The sequence below is a fragment of the Pelophylax lessonae genome (assembly GCF_965119305.1).
Source record: "Pelophylax lessonae genome assembly, chromosome: 5".
NCBI classification, from domain to species: domain Eukaryota; kingdom Metazoa; phylum Chordata; class Amphibia; order Anura; family Ranidae; genus Pelophylax; species Pelophylax lessonae.
Genome location: NC_138772.1, coordinates 380,980,680 through 380,992,135, shown reverse-complemented (window position 1 = coordinate 380,992,135; position 11,456 = coordinate 380,980,680). Strand labels below are relative to the sequence as shown.

General features: G+C 39.3%; 1 protein-coding gene across 1 annotated transcript in view; it reads right to left on the bottom strand.

The window, feature by feature from the left end:
* Positions 1–2,390: 2,390 nt before the first annotated feature.
* The window catches only part of CEP76 (centrosomal protein 76), a 36,167-nt gene continuing 27,101 nt past the window's right edge, over positions 2,391–11,456 (bottom strand). The window contains exons 11-12 of the mRNA XM_082258601.1: positions 10,170–10,387; positions 2,391–2,688 (exon numbers count right to left, since the gene is read on the bottom strand). Coding sequence (XP_082114727.1) covers positions 2,550–2,688; positions 10,170–10,387 — 357 coding nt within the window. The 3' untranslated portion in view covers positions 2,391–2,549. The remainder of the gene's footprint in view (positions 2,689–10,169; positions 10,388–11,456) is intronic.

Below are 11,456 nucleotides of genomic sequence, written 5' to 3'. Positions count from 1 at the left end.
ATGCAAAACATAGGACAGTGCTGTATACAAGTATACTCAAATAAATGTTTTTACAATCCTTAAAGTGCTAAAGTAATAAATCCTAATGAGTAAAATCAAAAAATATTAAATTGATATTGTGAAAAAAAAAAAATTATATTACAGTGAACGTAACTTATATCAAAAAGTGTTCTGGTACTTCCATAAATGCCCACGCATAAATATGTCAAACTGATTCAACAAACAAAAAAAAAAACTACAATATATTTAGTAAATACCCACAAGCGCATTCATCAATCATTAATGTTCATAGTTCAATAGAAAGTTCATTAAAATAAAATTACAAATGTCAAGGGTATGAGCCGGAAAGATTGTTTTCACATTGAGTTGGGTCGGCTCGCAGCAGCTGAGAAGTTGGAGCCAGTCCACATATGATCTAACGCGGTTTATACAAGTGAGTGTACAATCATTTTAATAAAGTGGGAATACTTTTTAAAGGATTTTATGCTATGCATTGATTTCCCCCTTACCTATCCTTTGAGAGTGGGAGAGGAGAGCTTTAAAAGATTGATCAAGAGGGCTGCAGACTGTTACTACCTACAAAGGGAATCGCTTGCATGCTGGTTTATCACATTACCAGCCATTCCGTCTGGTGAGTGAGATTATTATAAGAGGTGGTGGATCACTTTTATTTGATGTGATATTAACACTGGAAGACAAGACGAACACACCATTTTTTCGTACATTTTTTCTCATTCACTTAATACAATTTTTGGACACTTTATATTGACATTTGTAATTTTATTTTAATGAACTTTCCAATGAACTATGAACACTAATGATTGATGAATGCACTTGTGGGTATTTCTTGGAAACGTAGAAACTTTTTTTTTTTATGTTTGTTAAATCAGTTTGACATATTTATATGTGGCCATTTATGGAAGCACCAGGACACTTTTTGATATAAGTTACGTTCACTGTAATTTAATTTTTTTTTTTACACAATAGCAATTCAATATTTTTTGATTTCACACAGTAGGATTTATTACTTTAGCACTTTAAGGATTGTAAAAGCATTTATTTGAGTACACTTGTATACAGCGCGGTCATATGTTTTGCCTAGATCTGGCCAGTAACACACACCCTGTATTAGAGTTTCCCCACTCTGGCTGAATGAGCACAGGGGGCACAGCACACAGTAGCACTGTCAGTTGGGGGGGATTAGGAATAGGAGGATTGGGGAACTAGTATTAGGGGGCAGAGAGGCAGAGGACAAAACAGTGTCCCATGTCTCTCTGTCCCCTGAAAGCAGTGCCCTCTGCCCCCCCAGACCCTAAAGCAGTGTCTACTGTCCCTTTCTCATCACCACCCTCCCCATTGTAGTGTATTTTATCCCCCTTCAACAGGAACACAAAGGCTATATGCTGCGCACTGGTAGGTAAAGTCAAGGTATCCAAGTGCTGGGCCCTCCATTTGGTGTTTGAGGCTAGATAAGACTGGTGCTTTTACCTTTTAAATTAGATTGCGTCGTTCACACATGACTGTGTTTTTATCTGGACTCACTGTGTGCTTTATTTATGGTCACACAATAAATGTTACTCCATGGTTTATATAGAAGCAAGTTTTATTTGTTTAGTAATCCTCATCCGATGTATCTACTTGTTTCTCATGGATACTTTGACTTTACCAGTGCGCAGAATGTAGCCCTTGCGTTTCTGCTTTGGATATCTACATTCCTCCAGTGGATTGCATGCAGCACAGGACTGGGTCAATAGGATGCATGTAGCTACCACATATAACTGCTAGCCCATTCTATGGTTCAGCTCCTTGGGTCTGTTTGTTGTATTTTTATCTAGACTCCCTCCAACAGTGTCTCCTCTGTTCCCTTCTCTAGTTTTGGATAGAGTGCAGAGGGATTAGAACACCTTTGTTTTCTGTTTAGAAAACTGTTTTTTTGTGGTCTGTGCCACCATTACGGAGATTTATCCTGTTTACCATTAGCATTGAAAGTAAAAGAAAATCCCAAATTGTTGGTTGTCCCCAGAAATGTAATAGAGGAGAAATCTTCCAATGGGGACACTAGTTCTGGTGACCCGGGATACTTCCTTTCACTCCCTGTTTTGGCTATGGGATAAGAAGTAAAGGCAAATCTCCCCAATGGGGCACAGATAGCAAAAAATAAACCAACAGGGGGTTATAACCCTCCCTTACTCTATCCACAATGAAAAAAATGTGTCTATAGGTCTACTACTTATTATCTACTTTAATTTGTATTATTTTTTTTTTTGTGTGTATGCAAATTAGCTTATAAACCATGTGCATATCTTTACACTCACAACTAAAGTTGTATCCATTCTAGTTTCATACTGTATACCACACTAATAGCACAAATCAAACTTCAATGGCTGATATAAAAAGGTGACCAAAATAATTTATTATAAAACAATCTTCTGGTGTAACAAAATAGACATTAACAATATAATACAATATATGCAGTCTCAAATTAAATTACAATGAAATATTACAGGTATTAGTGTATGGGAGGATAACACTTAGTAAATAGGTTTATGCTACAAGACAGAGCGATATTTACATGCAAACATAATCCATACAGCACACGCCGATTCTGGATATGTGAAAATTCGAACTCGAACTGCAATCCGCATCTGATCCCCACGACAGCTAATTATTTCTTCACAAAATGGAGAACTGTAAGCAAATATACAAAATTGTTTCAGAGACAAAAGTCAGCACTAGAGAGTTAGTGGCAGCTAGCAGCAGAAGGTACAAAACCTCTAAAACAATAGTATAAACAGTGTGCAGTGCCAAAGATGAAGAATTAAGGTTGAGACACTTAGTACATTGACAAAATAAACAGAAAATAGTAAAAAGATGATTTCTCAAATCCATTGTAAAGAGTCCACCTAATAAGAATGTGTTTTTATCTTTCACCAATGTGAAAAATCGCATGTTAATAAATCACAAAATCTATTTTAAGTCACAAGTTGTGTCCTGTTTTTTTCTTCCCCCATCATAAGTTATGCAGCACCATGTGTTTTCAACTTTTACCACTATACACTCACCAGTTTCTAAGCTGCATAAAAGATGCAGCAATCCACCAATGTCTCCAGGCCATGGCAGTCCTTTTTACGCAATCAATGTAGCTGCCATGGACATTTATCAAGTCTACAATCTCTTTCACCCACAATTCTTCCCAATGTATTAACGTCCAGATTAAAATCTGGAATCTGGAGAAGCAGTTGATACAACTTCTTTTTGGTTGCTTTTGTTTGTTGGTGCAGTCAGATATTCATTTTTGGCCCTGCACAATGTTTATACTAAATATACAAAATTCACTGGGTAAAGATATTGTAAATGCAATTTATTTTCATTAGAATAAAAAAAAATGAAAGCCTCCCTCACTATTCAGTTTCTGAAAGTGGCTAAAGCCTGTATAGCTTTGCACTGGAGGGGTTTACGGAATTCCAAAATTAATGAACTAAGAGAGACCTGGAGGCATTGACAATAATTTGTATACACCGATGTCCAACTCAAGGAGTTCCCTCCTCCTGAGTAACGTGCCCTGGTTCGTGGGTGCCCCTCCCCAGGAGACCTCTCTTCCATATTTCTCCCCCTTCTTTTGACCCCCCCCCCCTCATAGTGTACCCTTTAATCCTGATGTGCAATCTCCAGCCCACTACTAAGTTTAGTTAGTACCACAGAATGCTTTTGGATTCTTTTCATGACGTGACTCAGGTTCTACTTGTTACTATATCACAACTAGCACCCTCTGTTGGGGTACATTCTATGAGATTGTCTCTCTGAACTATTGCTAGCTTATGTTGGTGTTACCCCTTTTCCATATATAATCTTGATGGCAGCTTTGCAATAATAGATTGGCATTTCTGTAAGCCGACAAACTCAATTCATATGCTTTGTGGTTTTCTTGGCTATCTTAGAACTACTGCCATATGCTTTGTTGTTCACTTTTTGTCTGCCAAAAAAGGAATAAAAAAATAAATTTAAAGAAAAAAAACTATAATTTCCCACTCTGAGCAATGTTATTGGACAGAGCAGTTCCCCCACCCTGCACTCCTCTTTCCTGCGTGTGCCTGCTCAGCAATGGTGGGCGTGCCCCTGATCCGGGCTGTGTGCATCCATAGACACACACACAGCTGGAAATCCCTGCCCCCCCCCATCACTCCACACAGGAGTTTGACTGATAGATCTGGCTGATGCTTATATCTCCTGTGAGACCAGGAATAAGGGAGATCAGGACTGCAACCGGAACAGAGCTGGATCGTGAGAGGGGCAGGTATATGCAAAAACTTTCTAAAGTGTGGGGGCATTTTTAAGGCGCAGGCGATAATGCACTAGTATCCATCACGCAACAAAATGTTATAAAAAAAATCATCAGATATTATACAGCATTTCTATGAATTAGATTAAAGCATTTAAAGGCTGTAAAAAAAAAAAAAAAAAAAAAAGAAGATTGATTCTTGATTGATTGATGATTGAAGGTTGAGGACTTGATTCTCTGATAGGTTGTATATAGGGAAGAAATAATCTTTGTACACCACAAGCTGGTGTTTTACCCAAAGACAAATGCTGTAAAAATACATCCAAGACAAAGCATGAAAATATTTTCTGTTAAAGTGTGATAAAAGGTAACCCCATATAATGACCCCACAGCTTACTACCTGAATAGTCCATTTTACCTGAAAAGGCATGCGAGCCTACAGTCAGATGACATACAGCTTTTCTTTAACAAACATAACCGAAAAAAAAAAAAAAAAAAAAATCACACAGTTTCAAAACATGGCCTGCAGTATATATAAATGCACTGAAATGGTGTGATTAATAATCATGTGATGTTGATAAGCCAATCAAAATGTTAAGTTAATTATATATCAACACCAAGCTCCTTTATCACTACAGCCAGGACAGAAGGGGGGGGGGGGATCCCTCCGTCACCTCCGGGTGGCTATGGACATCACTTCTGGTGTGGCAGATGGCCACTTACCATGACGTCATCGCTTAACTCCAGGGCCGCCATTGCCCCTTCCCTGTTCCTCCTGAATGAGGAGAGGTAGGCCGAAACCACTGCAACAACGTGGATTGCCCAACATTAAAAAGCTTGCCATGTTCACGAAAGCAAAGCAACAGCTAAGAAGCATACAAGCCCCCCCCCCCCCCCCCCAAAGACGAATTGCGCAAGGGACCCCTCAGCGCCAGGCATGGACCATACCAACCCTGGGATCATGGCGACATTCTTCCTGACACTGACAAGGACTAACCATAATAAATATATATCAAAATGTAATAATAGATACCAATACAGAATACATAATAAATAAAATAAACAGCAACAAAACACTGCACATTATATATATATATATATATATACACACACACACACACATATTATATATATATATATATACACACACACACACACATATTATATATATATATATATATATATATATATATATATATATATATATATATATATATATATATACACACACACACATACACACACACACACACACAAAAAGTCGCCACCCAAAAAAAAAAAGTCACACACTCTAATATTTTGTTGGCTTTGATTACGGCATGCATTCGCTGTGGCATTGTTTCCATAAGCTTCTGCAATGTGACAAGATTTATTTCCATCCAGTGTTGCATTCATTTTTCACCAAGATCTTGTATTGATGATGGCAGATTGGACCACTGCACAAAGCCTTCTCCAGCACATCCCAAAGATTCTCAATGGGGTTAAGTTCTGGACTCTGTGGTGGCCAATCCATGTGTGAAAATGATGTCTCATGCTCCCTGAACCACTCTTTTACAATTTAAAGCCGATGAATTCTGGCATTGTCATCTTTGAATATGCCTGTGTCATCAGGGAAGAAAAAGATCCATTGATGGAATAACCTTGTCATTCTGTATATTCAGGTAGTCAGCTGACCTCATTCTTTGAGCACATGCAGTAATTATCCAATAGGATAGTTACTGCATGCTTAGTTTAGTTAGTTGCTTGGTTAATTCCAGGTGGCGACTTTTCTTTTTGCCCGGACAGTGTAAATTTATATTTATATATATATATATATATATATATATATATATATATATACATATATACACACACACACACACACACACACACACACACACACACACACACACACAATTGCAGGGAAAATAGAAAATTCATAGACTTTTTATTCAACTTCTAAATTCCATTTTACCTGACACAAAGCTTTCCCAAAAAGGAGCAAAGCTAGTCATCTCATTTAAACCTGGGGGAATAGTGGCAGAGAGTTCATGGATCCATTTTAATTCACAATGCAATATCCTCTTATTTCAATGACCCCTACGGGTGTCTTGGTGGATGCTATCCAAAGCAACAAATTTAACTTGGGGGGAACAATATACTTATGTATTTCTTCAACATGTCTGCCTATAGGGAAATAGTTATCCCATTTTTCACGGCATGTACCTTTCCATAAATACATCTCCACCACTCCCTTTGCTTTACCTACGTAAAAATTCCTTACAGGGGCATAGGTGTAGATACATAGCTCCCATTGTGTCACAATTAAACAAGAGTCAGGGGTGTACACTTATGACTAGGAGGGAAAACAAAGTTTCCGTCTGTTTAAGGGGAGTTCACAACAGCTACAATTGCCACATCAGTAGATACCTTTTGTTTTACATCGATATTCTCTTGACTCCCCTCTATAGACAATTTGTGCCATTTGTCTCTTAAAGATGGAGCTCTTCTGAAAGTGATTTGTGGAGCACTCGCCACAAATGTACCTACCCTGGGATCAGCTGCGAGGAGGTGTCATCACTTTGACCAAAAAACGCATTGATCCATACAGTGGGTACGGAAAGTATTCAGACCCTCTTAAATTTTTCACTCTTTGTTATATTGCAGCCATTTGCTAAAATCATTTAAGTTCATTCTTCTTCCTCATGAATGTACACATAGCACCCCATACTGACAGAAAAACACAGAATTGTTGACATTGTTGCAGATTTATTAAAAAGGAGAAACTGAAATATCACATGGTCCTAAGTATTCAGACCCTTTGCTGTGACACTCATATATTTAACTCAGGTGCTTTCCATTTCTTCTGATCATCCTTGAGATGGTTCTACACCTTCATTTGAGTCCAGCTGTGTTTGATTATACTGATTGGACCTGATTAGGAAAGCCACACACCTGTCTATATAAGACCTTCCAGATCACAATGCATGTCAGAGCAAATGAGAATCATGAGGTCAAAGGAACTGCCTGAAGAGCTCAGAGACAGAATTGTGGCAAGGCACAGATCTGGCCAAGGTTACAAAAAGATTTCTGCTGCACTTAAGGTTCCTAAGAGCACAGTGGCCTCCATAATCCTCAAATGGAAGACGTTTGAGACGACCAGAACCCTTCCTAGAGCTGGCCGTCCGGCCAAACTGAGCTATCGGGGGAGAAGAGCCTTGGTGAGAGAGGTAAAGAAGAACCCAAAGATCACTGTGGCTGAGCTCCAGAGATGCAGTCAGGAGATGGGAGAAAGTTGTAGAAAGTCAACCATCACTGCAGCCCTCCACCAGTCGGGGCTTTATGGTAGAGTGGCCCGACGGAAGCCTCTCCTCAGTGTAAGACACATGAAAGCCCGCATGGAGTTTGCTAAAAAACACCTGAAGGACTCCAAGATTGTGAGAAATAAGATTCTCTGGTCTGATGAGACCAAAATAGAACTTTTTGGCCTTAATTCTAAGCGGTATGTGTGGAGAAAACCAGGCACTGCTCATCACCTGTCCAATACAGTCCCAACAGTGAAGCATGGTGGTGGCAGCATCATGCTGTGGGGGTTTTTTTCAGCTGCAGGGACAGGACGACTGGTTGCAATCGAGGGAAAGATGAATGCGGCCAAGTACAGGGATATCCTGGACAAAAACCTTCTCCAGAGTGCTCTGGACCTCAGACTGGGCCGAAGGTTTACCTTCCAACAAGACAATGACCCTAAGCACACAGCTAAAATAACGAAGGAGTGGCTTCACAGCAACTCCGTGACTGTTCTTGAATGGCCCAGCCAGAGCCCTGACTTAAACCCAATTGAGCATCTCTGGAGAGACCTAAAAATGGCTGTCCACCAACGTTTACCATCCAACCTGACAGAACTGGAGAGGATCTGCAAGGAGGAATGGCAGAGGATCCCCAAATCCAGGTGTGAAAGACTTGTTGCATCTTTCCCAAAAAGACTCCTGGCTGTATTAGATCAAAAGGGGGCTTCTACTAAATACTGAGCAAAGGGTCTGAATACTTAGGACCATGTGATATTTCAGTTTTTCTTTTTTAATAAATCTGCAACAATGTCAACAATTCTGTGTTTTTTCTGTCAGTATGGGGTGCTATGTGTACATTCATGAGGAAGAAGAATGAACTTAAATGATTTTAGCAAATGGCTGCAATATAACAAAGAGTGAAAAATTTAAGGGGGTCTGAATACTTTCCGTACCCACTGTATATCTTTTAATATTCCTAGTTGTTTGTCTGATATTATCATGTCTTTTTGTATACAAATTCTAAGCATTTGTTAACAGATAGGATAGTTGATCATTGCCCTATTATATGCCTTCCTAAGGCACATACTGCTGTAGCCCCTCTATAAGAGATGTGCTCTTAGGGCTGCAAGCTCTGCAATTTAAAATCATCTCAACAATTATGTCTCACATGGAGGTACTGATTATACGGGATTTTATCGTTCAGTGCTTTAGGATGGAAACCATCTTCTCTTAAAATTGTAATGCCATCAGTAGGCTTGCGATAAAGAGCACTCTCTAGTCACCCAGATGATGCAACCATTATCTCCACTAAAAAGTAATTTCTTTTGGATGACAAAGCTATGTGAAGTCTAAATTTTAAGTATTCTGGTTCATACATATCAAAAAATTCCTGCTGTATTGATCCTGATGCAACCCAAATTGCAAATATGTCATCTATAAATCAATACCATATTAGAACATGACAGGTTTCACTCCCACTTGCCCAGGTACAGATTGGCATAGGATGGGGCACAACATGTCCCCATTGCTACGTCCTGTATCTGGAGGTAGCAGGAGCCATCATAAGAAAACATATGGGGTGTCAAAAACAAATTCTAAAAGCTCTATGATATCTGACTCTAGGCTGACATTTCAGGTAAAATGGACCATTCAGTTAGTGGGCTATGGGGTTACCTTTCATCACACTTAAACAGATACTTTTTAATACTCTGTCTTGGATGTTTTTGTACAGCTTTTGACATTGGGTACATTAAAACACCAGCTTGTGCTGTAAAAAGATTCTCCCCCCACCCCACACACACTTTTTGATCCTCCCTTGGAGTGAGCTCATAGTAGAGTGAATTTCCGTCAGATATTATGGCCAGTTGTCTGTAACTGACGTCATGTTTGTTATTCTATAGGAGTGAGATGTGTAGTTATAGCATCTGACTATTCCCTAGAGCAGGGGTCTTCAAACTACGGCCCTCCAGTTGTTCAGGAACTAAAATTCCCATCATGCCTAGTCATGTCTGTGAATGTCAGTTTTACAATGCCTTATGGGACGTGTAGTTCCGCAACAGCTGGAGATCCGTAGTTTGAGGGCCCCTGCCCTAAAGTGACTTAGGGGACCCTCTAAACATCCATTTGCATGTACCCCCCCCCTCACTTAGATGATAATGACTTCCACAGAAGAGACCAATATTGCATGAAATGTTTTTAACATATAAGGCCAACCAAACTTGAAACTCTATGCTGTGTAAGTGTTATTGTACAAGACATTGATTTATACAAACATGTTTTAGTTAGAACAAATTGGGTGTAACTTTTTTTGTTCCATTTGTCTCTAGATTTAGTTGGGAAAAAAAAAAAAAAAAGAAAAAACACACTTGCAAGACCATATCCCCAAAGGAAAGCCTTTTTGTAAGTAATGACAAAGTTATTGCTGCATAAACAGGAAAAAGGCATTTGGTTTTTCCTGAGCATCAAGATAAAATTTAAATTACGAAGGAGTAGAAAGGCATCTGTTTTAGCTTATGTAATCTAATTAAACACGCATATACAGCTACTTTACAAAGTTAATACAAAGCCAGTATAAAAACACAATGGATGTATTTAATTTTCTTAGAATTATGAAAAATTCTTACCGCATACATGTAGCAAATACCCTCCTTGCATTGCGATGCAAAAAATAAATAGGAAACCCTTTATAAGTATGACCATCGGGTACTGCTCTTCTTATAGCATCTTGAAATTCTTCATTGCCTGCTGAGATGCCTGTGCTACGTTCTATCTCATATGCTGCTAGAGCAGGTGATAACAGATAGGATAGCTGATCATCCCAAACTGTTATGAGGCCTAAATCCTGTGGAGGAAAAGTGATGAATAAACTATAAAAGCAGTGTAAATCAACAAAAAACTGTAACACTGTTTCCAATGGTTATTCGCTTGATTAAGCAATTAGTAGCATCTACCTTTGCATTCCCCTAGATAAAATAACCACAAAAATATGTTGTTAATATATTAACGTGTACATGCTTATGAGACACTCAGCCTTTTCAGATGCTGGACCGCAATCATACTGTTACCTAATGTAAAATGTCTCTCCTGTCCTGCTATGGGATTTCAAGTTTATAGATTAAGAATGAGTTTCGGCCAGTCATAGACAGCTAAAGCAAAACAAGAGGAATTTTGACTTGCCTGTAAATTCCATACTTTGGACTACAGTACAGGACACAGGCAAAGTATTAATTTACCCTGGGTTATAGGCTTGTACCTTCAGGTGATTTGGAACTGGCAAGCTTTTAAGGGCATACTCCCTTGGATGCCGCCCCTTTAACCCTAACCCACTCTGTTAGACCTCAGGTTTTGTACCCAGCAATGCAGAATAACCAAGGAAGGGAGGGTGTACTGTAGTCCAAGATTTGAAATTTACAGGTAAATAAAAAATCCTCTTATCCTTATAATACAGTTCAGGACACAGGCAAAGTATTCATAGGCCCTCGGATGCCCCCACCAATGAATGAGGAGGGTGGGCAACAACTAGGCAAACAAAAGGGTCAACAGACCCAGCTTCAGAGTGCTGATGCAAAAGCAGAAGAATCAACATCCACCTGGTAGAAATTTGAAAAAGTATGAACAGAGAACCAGGTGGCGGCCTTACACAGCTGGGCAACAGAGGTCACGTGAAACCATGCCCAGGATCCTCCCACCAATCTGGTGAAATGGGGGCATAAAAGTGCAGGAGGAGATTTGTCATTGCGAGTGTAAACTCTAGCAACCAGATTTAATATCCATCTCACGGTAGTGGACTTGAAAGCAGGGTGTCCCTTGCAAAGACCAGAGCACAGGACAAATAGGAAATCTGCTTGACTGATCAAAGCTGTAGCTCTGAGGTACACTCTAATGGCTCCAACTACATACAGACAGAAAAG